The sequence below is a fragment of the Tympanuchus pallidicinctus genome, unplaced genomic scaffold (assembly GCF_026119805.1).
Source record: "Tympanuchus pallidicinctus isolate F22 unplaced genomic scaffold, pur_lepc_1.0 scaffold24, whole genome shotgun sequence".
Lineage (NCBI taxonomy): Eukaryota > Metazoa > Chordata > Aves > Galliformes > Phasianidae > Tympanuchus > Tympanuchus pallidicinctus.
Genome location: NW_026294741.1, coordinates 3,498,425 through 3,517,180, shown reverse-complemented (window position 1 = coordinate 3,517,180; position 18,756 = coordinate 3,498,425). Strand labels below are relative to the sequence as shown.

General features: G+C 39.8%; 1 protein-coding gene across 7 annotated transcripts in view; it reads right to left on the bottom strand.

Annotated features, from left to right (window-relative positions):
- Positions 1–1,069: 1,069 nt before the first annotated feature.
- Positions 1,070–18,756, bottom strand: part of NCOR1 (nuclear receptor corepressor 1) — a 57,228-nt gene continuing 39,541 nt past the window's right edge. For 4 of the 7 annotated variants that reach the window (XM_052689009.1, XM_052689008.1, XM_052689010.1 and 1 more), the window contains 25 exons: positions 17,196–17,369; positions 16,336–16,496; positions 15,850–15,970; positions 15,627–15,728; positions 15,058–15,155; positions 14,102–14,270; positions 13,412–13,552; positions 12,255–12,338; positions 11,554–11,810; positions 10,813–11,173; positions 10,111–10,335; positions 9,248–9,457; positions 8,456–8,605; positions 7,978–8,151; positions 7,410–7,575; positions 6,639–7,135; positions 6,059–6,187; positions 5,737–5,897; positions 5,267–5,490; positions 4,719–4,856; positions 4,441–4,583; positions 4,233–4,286; positions 2,964–3,185; positions 2,547–2,729; positions 1,070–2,312 (listed from right to left, as the gene is read on the bottom strand). In XM_052689009.1, the coding sequence (XP_052544969.1) occupies positions 2,125–2,312; positions 2,547–2,729; positions 2,964–3,185; positions 4,233–4,286; positions 4,441–4,583; positions 4,719–4,856; positions 5,267–5,490; positions 5,737–5,897; positions 6,059–6,187; positions 6,639–7,135; positions 7,410–7,575; positions 7,978–8,151; positions 8,456–8,605; positions 9,248–9,457; positions 10,111–10,335; positions 10,813–11,173; positions 11,554–11,810; positions 12,255–12,338; positions 13,412–13,552; positions 14,102–14,270; positions 15,058–15,155; positions 15,627–15,728; positions 15,850–15,970; positions 16,336–16,496; positions 17,196–17,369 (4,532 nt within the window). In that variant the 3' untranslated portion in view covers positions 1,070–2,124. The remainder of the gene's footprint in view (positions 2,313–2,546; positions 2,730–2,963; positions 3,186–4,232; positions 4,287–4,440; positions 4,584–4,718; positions 4,857–5,266; positions 5,491–5,736; positions 5,898–6,058; positions 6,188–6,638; positions 7,136–7,409; positions 7,576–7,977; positions 8,152–8,455; positions 8,606–9,247; positions 9,458–10,110; positions 10,336–10,812; positions 11,174–11,553; positions 11,811–12,254; positions 12,339–13,411; positions 13,553–14,101; positions 14,271–15,057; positions 15,156–15,626; positions 15,729–15,849; positions 15,971–16,335; positions 16,497–17,195; positions 17,370–18,756) is intronic. The other 3 variants (XM_052689012.1, XM_052689011.1, XM_052689013.1) reach the window with 3 other exon arrangements.

Genomic DNA, 18,756 nt, shown 5'->3' with positions numbered 1-18,756 from the left:
ACGTAGTGTACAGTTAGCAGCAAAGACTTCTGCCTGTCTGTGCCTCTTCTGTGTTGCATTTGTTATACTAAGAAAGTGAAAACAACTGAACTTTAGAATGCAACTCAACTCTCTGTTCCAATTTAAAAGCTCCAAACCAGGCAGATGTACCTGTTGGAGAGCACTTTGCTGGGGAACAAAAAAGGTGTAAAACCAGGATGGAGAAATCAGTGCTTTAAGGCAGCAGGGGAGCGGGGACTGCCAGCTGCTCCACTCTGATACAGTGTTTAAATTAAAAAAAGTAGCAAAGCAATTCTGTATTTACAATGCACAGTCAAGTTTTCAAATGAGTTCCCTTCTGATTTCTCTTTCCTACACCTATGGCAAAAAGGCTTTCCTCTATAAAGCAATTTGCTTAAGTAGATTTGCTATGGATAGCAATTCTTTACTGGTTCTTAACTGGGCCCTTAAGCTGTATCTTATGGAAAACCTGCACACAGGCTTCAGGTTACACAGCTACATTACACCTTCCATAAAATGTATTGCAAATGCAGGGTTAAGTTTAAAATGTTTTGGCTGGAAAGTAACTTCTAAGCAAAGACTGGTCTATGAGGTGCAAAAGCAGTTTGGATGGCCTGGCAGGCTCCAACTCCCCACCTCCGTGCTATCTAAAAATCAGTTCTACCCCAGAGATTCAAGTTCATTTTCCTGAAGTCAGTGCAGCAAAGCTTAAGATGCTCCTGAAGATGGAAGCCAGGAGACTCCATAACAACAGACCCAGGTGTGCACAGGAGCTACGAGCAGAGCACAGCAGGCAGTGATAGATGAGTAACGACTCTCCCAGTACCACATACAATTAAAAATGAAAATAAATCCACCCTGATACGTATTGCACACCTCAGGAGTTCAGCCAGGCATTTGTAAGGACTTCCACCTTTAAGTTTTCTTACAAAGTCAGGAACTGGGATGTGAACACAGGCTTCAAAATTATTGTTACATCAAGATTGTAGAATCAGTCTGAAGGAAGGTAAAAATCACAGTACCTATTTCAAACTGCTGTAACAGAAGTCAAGTAGCTGACTCGTGTTGCTCAATTATTCTATAAAAGCATTCTGTTTTTATTTCAACTTGGGATGTAGAGTTTTTCCTTCTTGAAGGACTTATCATCAATCCACCCAGAGCCTCTGTCCAGGAAAACCATTTGCTGTGGTTAAACACGACGGTAAGGTTTAGTAGCCTATTTCAACTGCATACAATGCAGAAACACAGAACACTACGGTTTGCTTTGGGGGCACAGTTGAAATTCCCAGTGTGCAGAACAGTGAGGTACAGCCTCCAGAAGCTGCTCTTTTTTTTTTTATCCTTTTTAAAATTAACCATAACATACCCATGCAATAATATTTCTGCAGTGTTGCTAAATGAAATCAACTGCACCAAAAATGTACAATGTGGCAGAATTCAAAATTCAAAGAAATATCTCATCTTATTCCAGCGAGCTGCTATGTTCATGTACACAGTTCAGTACGGGGTCAGTCTTAAAAAAAAATAATAAATCAACATCTTCACAAGAGCTTGAACACCACTGAGAAAGTGTGGCTGGGGAAGAAAATATGAAAGCACAATGCCTGCAAGAAGTGGCACAGCATTAAACGGGCAACGATGCTGGGCTGGCTGGGAGGTTTGGTGTGGTTAGGGGAGGCTGGGAGGGAGGCCACGGTTATGAGGAGTAACTCTACATTGAGAAAATGCTTTAAAAAAAAATTACAAAATGACCCCCAAAGTTTAGGCAATGATTTGAACATAAGTACACCAGATACTATAGCAAGGGAAAAAACACTGCAAAAAGTACTCTCTATTTACAGAAGAATGATTTAAAGACATTATGGTTTTCTTTACAAATAGATGTAGAACAGGAATAGTCCACATTTTTAAAAACTTTTTACATATTTATCTTTAGTAAGTCAACCTTCTTGATCACAATCCTCCGACACACAGCCGTGCTGAAGGCATTTAACAGACTCTCCATTAATTCTTCATTGTGTGGCCCTCGCTCTCTTGGAAAGTCTCTCTGGGCACAAGTCAAAAATAAAATCTTTTGTTTTGACCCGCAAATTAAAAAAAACAAAACAAAAATATCTGCATAGTTCAGTCATCACTGTCAGACAGAGTCTCATATTGTGCTGAAAGCAGTGGTGCTGGCTCTCGCTCCCAGATCCTGTTCTGTTGGTGAGTGGTTGCTTGGCTCATGGACGGCGGGGCGCACGCGATGGAGGTCGGCGGCGTACTGCTGAGCATCCGCATCGTCAGCGGGTTGTAAGGAAACTGCGTGGAACCTGGATGAGAGAGCATCTGCAAGTCAAACACGTGCCGTTCTGAGGAGTTATCAGAGCTCACATTCAGACAGCATGGCTTTGGTCGCGACGACTATCAGAAAAAAATCAGTTTCAGACAACGCTTGCAATCTTTGGATGAACACACAGCAGAGCTCTGTGTCTGCGTCGGACTGCTCCACAATTAGCAGTGGGTTATCTAGTGCATCAAGCTGACAGAAAAGCTGCATGTCTCACCTGTTGATGAAGGCCGATCTTCCCAGGCCCACACCGGAGTCTGTCTGTGGTAGTCCCCTTCCGAATGCACAGATGAGACAGAAGAAGGTCTTTCGGTTCCCAGATACCCCTGTCCAGGAATCGGAGACTTGGACTTCCTACTGTTTGATTTCCCAATTAACTTCTGCTTGCTGACTCCCCCTCCTGGAAATAGAAGGGACACGTTTTCCAAAAAGCATCACGCTGCATTTTAGCCTCTATATGGGTTCCTATAAATGATCGCTTAGCACCACACACGAGCTGATGCCTTTTGGAATGCTGACTTACTACAACTAGAAGAGCAGCTGATACAGTCACTAATAACACTGTTGCTAGAAATGTTTTCTGTTTGTTTTTTTTTTTCAAATCATAAAATATGTGGGAGCTGAACTGCCTCACCTGAATTGGGTGATGGATTGGCTTCTTCCCTGCGTGTCTCATTGCTTGCTGATCCCACAGCACTGGAATTGCCAGGTGCTACTGCAATGGATTGTGACATTACAACTCCATGATCCTCGCTCTTGTCATCAAAGTTTCCCATCAATGCTTTTCTAATAATGTCTTCTAGACCCAGATTACTGGCAGGATCTGCAAAGGAATGACCCCTAGAACTGACTGCACCTGGGAGATAAAAAACATACATGGAAAGGTGGGAGGGGAGGCAAAAAATATATCTCAGAAATTACAAAGGGATGTGGAAGATGATTTTAGAGAGAGGCAGAAAGTTAGGAGAAAAAAAAGATTTTAAAATGCAAAACAATTTGCTCCAAAGCAGCTCACAATGGCAGGAAATTCTGTGTGCCAGCAAACACCAAATATCCACAATAGAGTACATTACACATTTAAAAAATGCAAAAACAACAAAGCAAAGGAAGTTGACCATGCTGATTGTAAAAGCATATTAAGTCAAAATCTGCAACTACTCATCAGTTGTGAGAGAAGAGACAAGAAAAATACTCCTCACATTAATGATCCATGCTAATTCATCTTATGAAGTATGATTTGTGGCAATTTTTATTCCAAAAGCCTGTTTTTCCATCCAGTTTGATGGAGATCAGTACCTTCTCCACTTGAAAGGCAGAATCATTGTATGAGGAGAGGAGGCCGCTGGCCAAAATCACTTACAGGCAATCTGCAGTTCAGCTCAGATTTACCAGTTCTTATCTCCCATATTTCTATTCAGTTCTCTTTCACTGATTGCTTTACCATCACAGTGTATGGGTTATCTTTAATATTTTTGTGACAGGAAGTTGGGAATTTTAATTTATTTTCCAGAGGAAAATAAAACACAAACAAACAAAAAACAACTACGCATTTCACGTATCCTGGTTTATCAACTAAACTACATTTGATACCTAAGGTCAAGTTTTGTTGAACTACACTGTATTGGAATTCTATTTGAGTTAGATGCTAACCAACTTCATGGCTTCCTCTCCGTAAGATTTGCAGACAACACAAAAATAAAACACTAAGTCCCCAGTTTAAATATTTTCTGAAATCTTCAATCATTTTTGCTCCTTCCTATGACAAACTTTTTTTCCATGTGGGATATTACTTCTCAAGTTTTCATCTTCTCACTTACTGCATTCCTCAAAGCACATACATTAAAATATTGCATTAGTTTACCTTCTCTGAAACATAAGTAGGTTTATTTTCTGAAAAACTCACCTGAGGTAGTGACTGCTGGCAAGTTGAATATTTCAGTCCCTGGCTGAGCAGTTGCTGCAATTGAAATACAACATTTAAATGAATTTTCCAGTATATATTGATGTTCATTCACGTTACTTGAAACATATTGATGTTGGAACCTCTGTGGACAGCAGTCACACAAATCTCAAGTTGGAAAAATTCAGTGAAAAAGCAAGAGCTGCATTACCCATGTCAGCGTCGCCTCCACCAGATGAGTTCAGCTTTCGAAATATCTCTTGCTTCTTGGATTTTACCATGGGTGAAGTATTCTCAAGTTTGGTGAAAAATGAAGGCAGGTAGCTCATACTGCCCGGGGAGCGAGAGTCAGTCCTGCCAACAGCAAGTGTCAAAGAAAGAACTTTCTTAACACTGTACATTTACCTTCTTTCCAAAAGCAGTCACAGGCAGAAACTTCCAACATTCATCTGCTTTACGATTACCTCAGGATCTCAGTTCTACACATACCTCTGTTCAGTAGGCTCAGCTCTTTGGGAAAGCAATAGAATATTTTCCTGTTTCTCATGTACAACGGGGACCTGAGGGGGTGAGATTGGCTCATAGGGCTCTGAGGAAACATGACTCCTCTCCGGAGACTTTCCAGGTCTACATTTAGAATTCAGAGATGGATAAGTAATCTTAATGCATGAAGTATAGCAGTTAACACACACAATTGCATTCTGACTGTTCAATAACTATTTCTGTTTAGTTATACGCATTACACGCGTCAGTACATTTGATCACAAAAATATCAGAATAATTATAGAGAATTCAGTGTCATAAATTCTAAGTGATTAAACGTCTTCACTTCTCTAAAGACTGGAAATCAAGCATTGGTAGGGAGGGGAACACATTTATAAGTGATATTATGGAGCCAAACAATCATCAAAAACATGGCAAGACCAAAGGTTACCTCTATTTCTGATATCCTGATCTACACAAGGATTTCCACCCAAGCTTTTGTAATTATCATATTTGAGAACTAAACTTGCAGTTAAACCAAATAAATGCATTACCTTCCCCGGGACTTGTCAGGCAGATTTTCAGGTGACACTCTGGCTCCTGGCCTCTGATGGTGGACTGGTTGTGACTGTGACTCGGGGCTGTAGCGATTTGATGTTTTTGCTCGGGTAGAAACAGGCGCTGGAGCTGGGGTAGAGTTCTGGAATGTAGTGGTGGGAGGCTGCAAAGAGGCCTGAGAAGCTGCCTGGTTTCGAGCAAAGTCTTGTGTAATAATTTGCTGATTGTGTCCAAAAACAAACAGAGAGAGAATTTGGTCAGACATTGGTAACAGAGTAATATTAAAAAAGTCTGTGAACGGGACAAGCACGAGACAAACTGCAGCACATGAAACAACTGCAAGATCAAACACATTAATGCATAGTGCTCCCTATAGCAATTCTACAATTACTAGTTCTTATTAATGTTCCAAAATGTATGTTTACATAATTGAAATATAACTTTTCGTATCTGCAAATAAACCTACACAGATGTGATCAGCAAGGGTGATAAGTCGGTGCGTCCTGGGCACGTGTGCCATCCCTTCAGCCTGGGAGGAAGGAGGTGGAGGTTGCTGGGGTGAAGGAGGAGGTTCCTGTTGTGCCCTGTAACGGTGAATCGTCCCTTCATACTGCCTGTTTGGGTCACCTAGTTGAACAAAAGGGCAGTCATAAAGGTCAGTATTACTGAAGTTTTAAGGTTTTAAAGCTCTTAAAGATTCTTGAGTTGCAAACTGATGTATCTTAACTATGTTTTGAGTTCACGATAAACACTAGGAAGATAATTGCCAGCGTGTTTGCATAACTTACCCTCTGCTTGGCTTGGTTTAGGTGTCTCTTGTTGGTAGGGCTGTATCTTTTCTTGAGTTGGTATAGGTGAATTTGCAGGACTGATCACCTCAATGGCATCTCCAGGAGCTTCATACCGGTGAGAAGATACTGATTATCAAGCAGAGGTTATGGAATAAGGTGTAAATATTACAGACTTCTGCTGTCTATATTTTAGCAACACTAGTGCTTCCACCAAAATGACACCAGTACAATGGAAGTCAAAATACTGCCTTCTTTTTCTAATAAGAACTGCAGTGAAACAAATTTCTACAGAAGAACATTCTAACATAAACTCAGTTATTTTACATCTCCTGACTTCTGATAAGGTTACTTCTAATACCCTGCACTCCATGATGCAGCATGGAATCCAAAGAAAGCCATGAGCTACAGTTTTGCAAGAATCCTCAGTCACTACACACAAAAACTGTATTTACCTATCAAGCACATGATTTGTGCAAAGCCAAATATTTTATCATTAAATGTCAGAATCACTTCACATCTTATTATCTCCCTACAAGGCTAAGACAGTAAAGAAGTAGATAGTTACTAAGATACGTACAACTACTGGAAGAATCTGAACTTTGAGAGCCCCTATCTCGTGCATCCTTGTCTGAAGCAATCTGTCGAGTGATGATCACATCTATGAAGTTAGCAGCAGTAATTGTGGTCTTTCCTCGAGTTCTCAGCTCTTCCTCGTACCTGGATTTAGGAGGAGGTCCTTTTTCTTTACCAGCCTCTGAATAGACTACTGTTGAAGACTGTCCCTGGGATTTGCCACCAGAAAAATTTGCAGATGTATAGGGGCACTGGACAGCCCTCTTTTCTACCTCCAGTGTTTTCTGCTCTATCTGCTGCTGCTCAGTAACCACAGCTGATCTGCGTCCCACATTCTCTTCTATCCTGGTTCCTTCGTGCTTGGTATCTTTTGCTTTGGCAACTTCCATCTGAGGAGCAGAGGCTGCAGCATCTACTAGTGCAGCAAGGGCATCAGCAGCTGTATTGTAGCGGGAAGCAGGTAAACCTTGAGTTATGGAGGGAGCTCCAGGAGTGAGCTGCCTGTTGGCAAACATTGAATATTCCAAATTATATCACACTGAATATTCTGAACTATGTCACACATAAAAAAGAGTCATTTCACGAGGGAAACAAAGTAAAGCTTTAGTGACACTCATCTCTATCTAAACTGAACTGACTGAAAATGCAATAAATTCAGGAGCCATCTGACAGCAGTACATCCTAGTTGCTTAGAATCTTCCTCAGACTAAATTAAACTTTAATAGGCTCAAATATTAGAAAAGATATCCCTGGAACAGCAACTTAAGAAACATACATGATACGAAGCTGAGCAGCAGGATCCAAAGGTGTGATTACGCTCGTCCCATTGGTTCCTTGAAAAATACTAGGCCTTTGCTGCAGTATGTTTTCCTGGCTTCTAACTGAAGGGGATGGGGACCGAACATATCCATGACTGCCAGGTCTGCCAGGCTGCTCTGTTCCTGCAGGACATACAGCAGAGAGGGAAAAACAATAAGTACTAATAACTCTTATAACAATACAGAACTACATATCAGTGTTTTCTCCTCCACATTCTTTCCCAACTGTCACCACTACTGTAGATATAACAAACTGAGGTTTGTTATTAAGAGTTTAAATAGTAGTGTTCTGAATGTAAGTAGCAAAGCATGGCTGAGATTCACACCTTTCCCTGGGTACTTCATCATTATGACAGAAAGGTGAAGAAGCCTGGTACTTGCTGAAGTTTCAACCAGAACTGTAAAGTGTTAGGAATCACCATTCAGTTTAAAGCCAAACGGTACCAAGCAATTGTGTTGTTAAGAAGCTGCATTTTGTTTCCAGTCCACAAGACAACTGATCCAAATGCAGCAACGCACACTCACCTGGTCGAAGATAAAGCTCAGCAGGGACTGAAGTTATTCTCTCCCTTTCTCGCTCCCGTTCTCTTTCCCGCTCCCGTTCTCGTTCCCTCTCCCTTTCCCGCTCCTTCTCCCTCTCTCTTTCCCGTTCCCTTTCAGCATTTGCAGCTGCAGAAGCTGCCAGGTGTGTAGGGTGTCCTGAAACATCCACAAGACAAGAAGTAGCAAAAACAAATACTGACCTTAAGCACAGTTTGATGCTATCCGATACATTCTGCCACCTACTTGCAACAAGTTTCCCAAATCCATTTTCTTTCCAGTCAAGTCTATCCACTTACTTAGGAAAGCAAAAGCTTAGCACACAGCCAGTGGAAAGTTGAACAGCTTTTTACTAAAGGGTTTTCTCTACAGTTAAAACTAGACAGATTAGATACCCAAGTTCTACCCTTTAACACACCATTGGATGTTAGTGAACATGCAGTCAATTTTTAACGGCTTATACCTGGTGACAGAGAGGCAGGATTGTAAGGCCTAGGGGGGAATGTAAGCTGAGTACCAGGGATGTAAGTGATTCTCTCCATGGGTGGTGTGCTCGTTCCTCCAGGATGAGGCACTAAGATAGTGGGAGCCATATTGTTCAGGTCAATAATTCCTGTCAGGAGATGACAAGTGTAAGAAGGACTTTTCAAGGACAGACCAAAGGCCCACACGTTAAATATGCTGTTCATTGATAACACCCTTTTCCAGACTTCTTACATTCAACAAATAAAATGAAACATCGAAATGCACAGGACACACTCCAGTATAACTTCTACTATGAAAAACACTTCTCCTTTCTTTTCCAGCCAATTAAATCACTGCAAGAGCTGGTATCTCATCCCCAAGATAGTCAGCCCTACTGGACTAACTCCTTCACATTTCTTATCTTCCATTCAACGAATAACTTCCCAAATTGATTTAAATGACAGGCAGATTACCACATTCAGTAACCAAGCTCATGGCTCAGCCATTTCCTGTTATATCTCTGACTCCTGAGAATGCCATGTAACCCCAGGGATTCGTACCTATTTGTTCATTATTTTAGCCTAATATTGCACTTTTCATTTCAGTGTGAAACTCCTCTTCGAAACTATGTTCCATATGAAAGTCTTCACAGAAATCTGTGCCTCTAAGAAATGTAAATCCCTCCACAGTGAACAGAGCTCTGATCATTTATATCAACCCCTTCTGCCAAGCCACACTGCTTATCCAAAATATGCTTTAAATAACACCAGACCAAACCCCATAGGCATACCTCTTGCTCCTGCATACGGCAGAGCTAGAGTTTGCTCTCTGGGAGATAATCCTCTGGTTACATCAGGACGTAAATTGACTTGCATTTGCTGTGAGGTAATGTAGTCATTTAGGATTGTCTGTCGTGTATTCTCCATTGCGTAAAGCTGGTACTGACTTGGGTAGCCTGGGGTGGGTGAGAGCTGCCTTTGGAACAGGTAAGCAGCAGCAGCTGAGGGTGAGGGAGGAAAAAGAAGATTTAGTGCTCAAGATACAGAATCAAAGTTTCAGATGTTTATATAGTTTCAATGAGAAGTGCTATCAATTCTCACAATGAATCAAAATAGCACTGTAATACTGGTATTTTATTGAATTTAAGTACTGAATGTGGACAGAAAAAGCTAAGCAATCCACATTCTCCTAGAGAAGAGACATGAATAAAATCATAAAAATCATAGTTTTGAAAATGAATGGCTGAAACACCTGAAGAAGGTTACAGCACCCCACAAAGTCAGACTGACAGATTATGTTAAATAGAGGCCTACTGACTTAATATCATCAGAGACAACCTGATAATCTCTCAAGTGAACACAGGAGTTCTGATTATGCTTTCATCCTGTGGCATCTTCCACACCCTTACTGGCACAGTTTTCCTGAAAGCTTTTAATACATTTCACAAATACTTATTTTAAAATACTGTCTGAAGCTTCCAGAAGAAATATTACAGTAAGTTTCCTGGCTAGACATCAAGCCACAGCAGTGTATATATAACCCCTTCTAAATTATATCTGCCCCTCACTAAGAGCTTTATTAAGACATCTTTCCTGTGCCAAGCACACAATATTTCTAAAAGCCAAAACAAAGCCAAAACACAAACAGATTTACCAGGATCCAGAGCCCTGTGAAATGGCATAGCAGGATCTAAGTGAGGAGGGAGGTGACTCCTATAGACTTCAGGAGTAGCCCCTCTGTGATGAGGGTCAAAAGGACTGTGAGCCACTACAGGATCAACCCCTGGGACCGGAGATTTTGCTGGCACGCTCTCTCTCTGTGTGGGAGTAAGTGTGTTTTTCCTTTCATGATTTGCTGACTTTCCAGAAGATATTCCAGCTAATGAAAATCAGGAAAAATCCAAACTCAAAATACATATTTTCAATAGGAGATACAGCTATATGCGTACATGCTGCAATTAATTACAATAAATCATAGGCAGTATTTTATATCACAAAATATCTAGTGAAAGTTTAAGTCCTAAAACTACATTTGTTTGCACTGTGCCACATTATCTTCCTTTTTCAGGAACATCTAATACAGAAGTAGTTTCTGCCCTCAGAACATTATGCTCTGCCAATGCCAATGGAGATTGAACTACTTTTTGACCTCCATGTTATGACACGGCAGATTTTCATTTTCTTATTTCAATTAACAACTCATAGCCTTCTTTAATTCCTTCTAACCAACCTTCAAATCAAGAGGAACCATTAGAGTAAAAATAAAGTAGAACAGGTTACGGGAAAAAAGAAGTTAAAAACACATTCCAAATGAAATTACTCAGTTGTTCTCTTACTGTGGATCAGAATAACATACCCTCACTAACTCTATTCATCATAGGTGAACTCCTGGACATTGGACTCTGATAGTTCACAGGTGTTCTCCGTGCATTGGTATCATCATAAATCCCAGGGCTCAGTTGTGATTTAGGAGTTTCATGAAGAGTTGACCTGAGAACAGAGGGACCAGAGCTGACTACTGACGTGTGACGGGAACGAACTGCATCCCCGGTCTTCACATCTTCGTATTTTCCTCGCTCCACCACCTTCACATTTTCTGGCACCATTTCCAGCTGAGGCATTCCACGGGGCAGCTTGCTTGGTCCAGTGATTAACGATTTTACATTGTGTTTGATGGCAGACTGGCCAGAATTGCTTTCATATTTTATGGGTGTGCCCTGAGAAGGAAAGAAGGATCAGGTGAGGTTATTCTGCCAGTGTTTCTCTCCTGCTAAAAAAATGAAAGAAAAATTAAAAAGTAATCACATGGCTGATATTTGTAGTTCATTGCTGCTGTCACAGCATAGAACATAATTGGATTTTAGCCACTGTTACTAGTCAGTTACATCATACTTGCTAGTAAGTGTGTTCCCTGCAGGTCAAGTGTCAAGATTTCTCTAACACACAGAGGATATTTAAGCCTCATACATCTGTAGCTTTCTTGGAAAAGAAAACAAACAGAACACCTACACATTTGTCCTTACTCAAATACCTGGAACTGATTCACTGCTGACTGTGTAAGCAACCATAAGATTCTATGAGTGCCTTCTGTAATTACCTGAGATATGGAGCCTTCTATGATTGGCCTGGCTGTCTGCACGATTTCGGGAGTCTTGCAACTCTCCTGGCTTAACAGGTCCTGCCTCGGGATCTCGTGGATGGAACGGCCCATTTCTTTGATGGTAGTGACTCCATCATACGGCTTCCCTTTAGTGATGGCTCCTTCGAACGCCCTTATGGGAGGTGACTCTCTCTTAATCTGTTTAGGGTATTTCAAGCCTTCCTCGAAACTTTCAGATGTTGCTCTTGGTGTGCCTTTTATGGAAAGAAAGTCACATCACTGGTATTAATTATCACTACAACTCCTTTTTCATAAGCAGAGTAATTAGCTATTAGAACTCTGCTTTGCTGAGTCTATGATAATGGATTACAAGAGTAAAACTATGTCACAAACATCACAGTGAACAGATTTTCAAGTTACTCAAAGTATCCCGGGTTATTTCAAATGCTGAAATAAAAGCAGTACCATACATCTTCATGTCTGGGGGGAATTATTATTGTTAAACACTGACAATTTGTACTGAAAAAAATCTATTTTCAAAAAATATATATATCAATACTTAATATATTAGTTTTACATATGGTGTACTAGAAAGTGTGTCTAATAAAATAAGCTCTACTCTTAACACAGCTACCATTCTTAATAACAGATTTCTGGGAATGTAATTAATGCCTGCCTTCCAAACTAGCAAAACTTACCTTGCATTATAGAGCCAGACAACACTGTTCTTTCTTTAAGTTCAGCATGTGGGCTACCCCTAGGCAGTGCACGGCATATTAAACCTGAAATTAAAATGAACATAGTTTAAAGAATTAAATAACAAGTGTTCAAAAACACCCTCCTCCTTCTTACATAATTACAGATATTATCTGTAGTGCCCAGAGCTTTGCCTCATTACGCCAGGCCTTGCATCAACATGTCAGAAGACCATCTTGCCCTACGAAGTTCTTTGGTTCAAGTATTATAATGCTATTACACCACTGCAAGTTTTAACGTATTTCAAATCAGAAGGTTATTTTACAGTTCAGCTTAACTCTTGTTCCAAAAGCTTAACACTTTCCTTTATTTTCCAGAAAACAAACCAAGTGCATGAGCAAGTTGAAGGTACCACTGAGTTTTTACACGTGGTTTAGAAACGTCTTATTCATTGTTCAATCTGATGAAAACAAACCAAAGTGCCCTTTAAGGGCTATTCAAAGGTGGGACAAAAATGCATCTTAGGACCAAGATTCCAGAATTCAGGCAAGAAATATTTTCTTGATATTCTGTGTTTTACAAGACAACCATAAAGGTTATATAATGGCCTGTGCTGACCTTTACAATCTTAGTCCGACTGCAGTTTGTTAAATCAAAATAATGCTAGGGATGCCCAGAAACAGAATACAGCAGCTGTGTAAATCTTCTGCTTGGCATAATCTGAGCTATTTAGTGAAGGAAAGCAAAATGTCATAGCAAACACGTTACGCTACTGTGCCACAGCAGAGAAGCAATACTGAACTGAGGAGCTGTGTGTCCATGCAGTCAACACCAGTATGACTCAGTGCTGTTTGAGCTTTGCAACAATTCACTAGAACTGTGAAAAGTCCATTACTTCTCTGAGAAAATGACACACGTGCTAGCTGAGTCACCTGCAGTTATGGGGAACATCCAGTAGCAAAAGAAATAGAAAGTCTCTACTCCAGCAATAACTACAGCATGCTTTTATTGTAGTAGTTACTATATGGATTTATTAATGGCATAAGATGTAAACATAATTCCTCTTTTAATGTGCTCCATAAGACAATTCTAGGTTATCTCACATCAGTACAAAGGACCTGACTAGAACACAAAACAACTCAGAAGCAGCTGTTTTTACCTTCCAGTGGTGCAGATACTGGAGACTCCCGCATTGACATTCCTTGCTTTATATTTCCTTCCATTGTATCATAACTTCTTTTTAAACTAATTTCATGAGCAGTTCTTGGGCTCCTTGTTCCTTCACGAACATTTTTAATAGCTGGTAACATTTAGAGAAATGTGGTTAGAAAATGCAGAAGTCATGAGCATTACATTTAATGAGACCAGAGGACATTAATACTTTATTGATGACTTTGATGTAATACTGAATCATTAAAATGCAAGCTTAATGATCTTTTATGGTTTGTTAAACAAAGTACTTTCTCAGTTGCTTGCGTATCAGTATTTCAAATGAAGCATGAAGTTTATAAAAAAAAAAAAAAAAAACAAAACCTGTGGCCTTTATTTTAATATAGGGTATTTTAAACTTGATTGTCTCAAAAATTTTTTCAGGACACAATAAAAATCAGCAGCACAGCAATTGAATTAACTACATTTTATCTACATATACAGGATACTCATCAGAACACAGATAAAATTTCTGGACCATTTTAGTCTTTATACCCACAGAAACACACAGGTAGGTCAGTGTTTCTTCCAGGTGGCACCCAGTGACTGAGGTTTATATCCACACATTTGGAAGCGTACAGACTTGAGCAGAATCCGCTGCAGTCTTGGCTTTCATCGAGTAGAACATATAAATACTCACCATCATAAGATAAAATATGCCCACTTTTGCCTTCATAAATAACATGGCCTTTGGCTGAAGCTTCCTCTCGGCACTTTTCTGGGCTGCTGTCTTCTGTAGCTAGCCGGGTAATCGTCCCCTTCAGTAACGCATCAGCTGCTATGCCAGACTGGGACAGAGCTGGTGTACCCTGCATTTAAATCAATCAAATATAATTCAGACCATGTGTATTTAAGCAAGAAAATAGGCAGCCATGAAGGACAGTGTTCTATTTTTAAGATTTAGAACACCAACCACTTTAACAAGCAGCATTTCTTAAGCTTCTGTCCCTATTATCAGAAATTTAACCTACATATTAATAAAATTATTTGTAACCAATTCTCACCTTTAAAAAAAGCACATAAAGCAGAATTGGAAGTACAATATTAGAGAAGTATTTAGTGACCTAGAACATTTACACCATAGTATCACCTGGGGGAAAGGTAGCATACTCTACATACTTACTGGAGCCATTACGATGTATGTCTATCTACAGTAATGAAACCTACCCTTCTGAGAATAGAATTGTTCCTATTGCTGTCTGTAACTAAGAGAGATTCCAAATCACCATTTAAAACAGCTTATCCATCCTCTGTGCAAGACAGGTTACAACTGATTTTACTACTCGAACTCAAGCATGATGCAGTTTTTCCACAGAAGTTGCTACTGATAAAGGTTGGATGACACTAATAAGCCCTCACGTATACATTATATATATTAAAGGCTCCAGCGATTTTATTTGACAAGTTTGAAAACATGGAGATGAAATCCATGCAGTGCTGACTTCATTGATGGTTGGATTTGACTATCTAATTCTATTTAAACTTTTGAGGTAGTTCCTGTTCTGTGGTATTTACTCCTTGTAGACATGCAAAAATACAATCACAGCAATAACTGAAATACACCGTTATGCTACAGCCTTCTCAGTGAGAGAATACCTGAGTTATGGAGCCTCTCAAAGAAGGAATGGTCTCAACAGAAACTTTATTGGTTGGAGTTCCTCGTGTTATACTTCCCTCCTGTATGGTTGTGGTGCCTGATTTAAAATAAAGATACGTATAGATAAAAAAACAAACAACAGAAAATATAGCAACTCTACTTGAAACAGAAACTGTAATAAGAGCCACTAGTTCATATCCTAAAGCACAAGGAAATTTTCAGCTTGTTAACAACGTGTATGCAAGGCAGCTAAACTATTTCCTCTTTTGACTTAGCCTTTTATGGCATGCGAAGCTATTAACCCACGCTGCTTAGCTTCCTCTCCTCTGAAATATTTCTATATTTCACAAGTATTGCACTTGTGAAACTGGCATCTCTGGAAACTAATTTTTTTAAAACGAGATACGCAGACAAGAGGAGCTTTACTAATACACATGTAGACATGCCTCAGAAACAAGGGAACAGATTAATCCTTTAATGTTTAAAAATAAGACTTGAGTAGCTTAGGCTCAAACTCTCTGCTCCCCCAGAAAGAAATTTCTTTCTTAAACTGTATGACTGACATTACCTCGAACAACACCTTCATGCTGTGCCCTGACCAGGAGTCCCTCAGGTTGGGAATTCTGACTTCTGGGAGAAAATTCTTCTTGTTTGATGTAAGGCAGGGAAGCTATTCAGAAGAAAAAATAAAAGGTTTTTTTCCTTGCTTGCTGGTATTCTCTCCCCCACTCTCTTAGTTACAAGTTATTAAATAGTCTGTCCAAAAGGTATGTCAGCTCCTCTTTTCTTACCAGATTTGGCTGACTCCTGCTGCCTTGGCAGTCCAAGTGATATGGAACCCACTGATGGCTTTGCTGTTTCTTGCGTATAGGAAGCTTGACTGTGAGATGTTAAGTAAGTGCCAGGTGTTCCCTGAAACAATACATCATGTTAATTGTTGGTTCTGGAAAAAAGATTCACTTCTGTGTTTGAAGGAGACAGTTAAAACTATGATCCTAAAATGCTACAGAACATTGCTGCAAAATAAGTGCAGAACTATAAGAGTCCAGAGAAGAGATGCAGTCCACCTGAACAGTGCCTTCTCAACTATGTAATAAACACAAACAACTGCAGCATGTTTTATTTTGTAAGATACCTCCTGGATCGTTAGAGATAACGTGTAGTATCTTTAACTGTTAATGCTGTGAACGTGTTACTGAATACAAGATCCTGGAGGTTGGTGAAAGGGCAAAAAGTGTTGTTACAAGGCACAAATTTTCAATGAATAATTCTCTTACTTGTGAGATTGAGCCTCCCATAATGAAAGAAGGTTTTTCTGATGGCACACTTGTTTTAGAGGATGGAATGAGTGGTGGTGGTGGTCTGGTAGGTCTGGTTGTAGGAAGTCGGACTCCTTCAGGAATATTGGTTATTACTTGATGAGGAGCAGGCTGCAGAACTTAGGGAAAAATTGTACATTAAACATGACAGTCTGTTTCAGCTCTATTAGTCAGTAGAGAGACAAGAACACAAATTGTGTAGCTCATCTGACGATTTCCAACAAGAACAGCCTCGCAATACCCAAAAGCTCTCTCATGTATTTCCAGCTCTGAAACTATGTCCAAATATACATCACACTTTAAAAATCAAGTGGATAATACCCAACCTTGCAGTGGCGTTCAAAAAATGACAGAAGCTGCCCATTAGAATTACAAACTCTTAAAAATGAATTTTTAAAGCTAACAATCCAGGATACATTCATCTTTTTTGTTGCTTTCCTGTTTTTAGATAAAGCATTCTATTTAAAGAATAAGAACAACTGAGCAGAGTGTAATTTAGGCTTCTCTCAGCTCTGCCTGAAGATGACAGTATTTGTCATATTGAGCTGAAAAAACTTTTGATGACTTTGTCCCTATGCTGTTCTAACACTTTAGAGATCATCCTATTTGTTAAGTAAAATACATGTTTGCTGATAAAACAAAATCCAGGACTAACAAAACCACAACCTCACTGGAGGCAGAAAAATACATATACACAAACAACCCCCTTCTTCTGTTAGTTCACAAAGCACTCAGAGAATAATTTGATACTGCAGATAGTAAAAGAAGTCCATCTTTCAGAGACCACACAGTGCTGTGGCACCAGAACAAGCATTTACCTGGTGGGACACTATAGCGAGCTGCATTCATATCGGGCTGAGGAGAGGCTTTATTGACTTCTCTTGGAGACAGCCTGTATGGTGATGCTGACCTTGCTGCTGTAGTTTGCACTTGTGCTTCCTGTTCTATTGCTCGCTTGACCTCAGCGTAGGGCATATAGGCCACTGGTTTTCCTAACAGGGTTAAAGAAAGAGGAGAATCCTAAGATTAGAAATTGGAGTCAAAAGGTCCAGCATGCAACAGAATTTTAGCAAAGGGCCGATTACAATGGTCAGATTGTACTCAGCAGGTACAGATGTTTAAATGCAAAGATGCAATCTGACTAAAAAGGAAACAACTGCCTTCAAAACATCACTTGGCACTGAAATAACAGAAAAATTCCAAAGTTGGGCATGTGGGCTCTTCCTAAATGAAAAGAATGAAAGTTCTACATACTGAGGCATGAGGATACCAATTCTTGTGTCAGTTTCCTGGCTTACAACAAGTAAGCACTGCAACCAGTAGACAGTGAGTGTATTTAGCACTGCTATCTTTTAGATAATTCAGACTCATGCATTTGTTTCAAAATCAACGTGCACATATACATACATAAATTCATTCTAGAATACTGTCCTTGGCAAAGACTTCAAGTTTTTTTTTAATTAAGTTACACATAGGTATCAGGTTGCTTTCCAAAATAATTAGAAAATTAGATTAAAGGTGCAACTTAATTTATTATGTTCTTAGGTCTGTACAAAATTTTGAACAACTCTCAAACTTTGTGAAAAAAACAGTATTTGGTCCCTTTACACCTCTTAACTGTCGTAAGCCAGTTCAGCAGCAGGTCCTGCAGTCCAGCTGAAATTCCTGATCATTTTTACACAGACCACATGCTCCCTCCTACATACAAGAGTGGAAGGACAAACTTGCATGCAGAATGTATCTTAGGAAGTAGCTACTGTAATGATCTGTTGACAAGTCAGCCTCTTTAATTTGCAGATGAAAACGTCCAGGCTTGTAGAACCCATTTGCATTAACCACGTTATCCCCCCACTACTTCAGTAACACTCCTGATTTTTGTGGGCAGACTTCATGCTAGAACTTTCCCACAGTTTATAACACAGTACTGCCAACGTCAAGATTTATTGAGGTAATATTTTAGCTAAATGGTACTTGAGCAAAGGTTTTGAGCAAACAGTGACTTTGCACCTAAAGAAGCAGCTTCCAAAAACCACAACCTTATACCCACTCTCTCAGTGTAAAAGCTCCCTTTCTCACCATTTTAACAGGGGGGAAAAAAAAGTATGTTTCCTTCTTTTTAGGTAAAAATAATGAAGACAAAGCATTTTCATAGCATATTTTTTAAACTTACACATGTTAAATATAAAATAGTGCACAAAGAACACAGCAGTTCATGTTGCTAACATTGTGGAGCCACCAGACACGACGCACAAGGATATTAAATCAATGAATGAATGAATCAATGAGGATATCTCTAACTTTGCAGTGCTCAGTACATTGGTGCCTCACTGGTTTTGTTTCCCTGTTACAATGCATTTTCTGGACTGCTTCCTCCTCCAG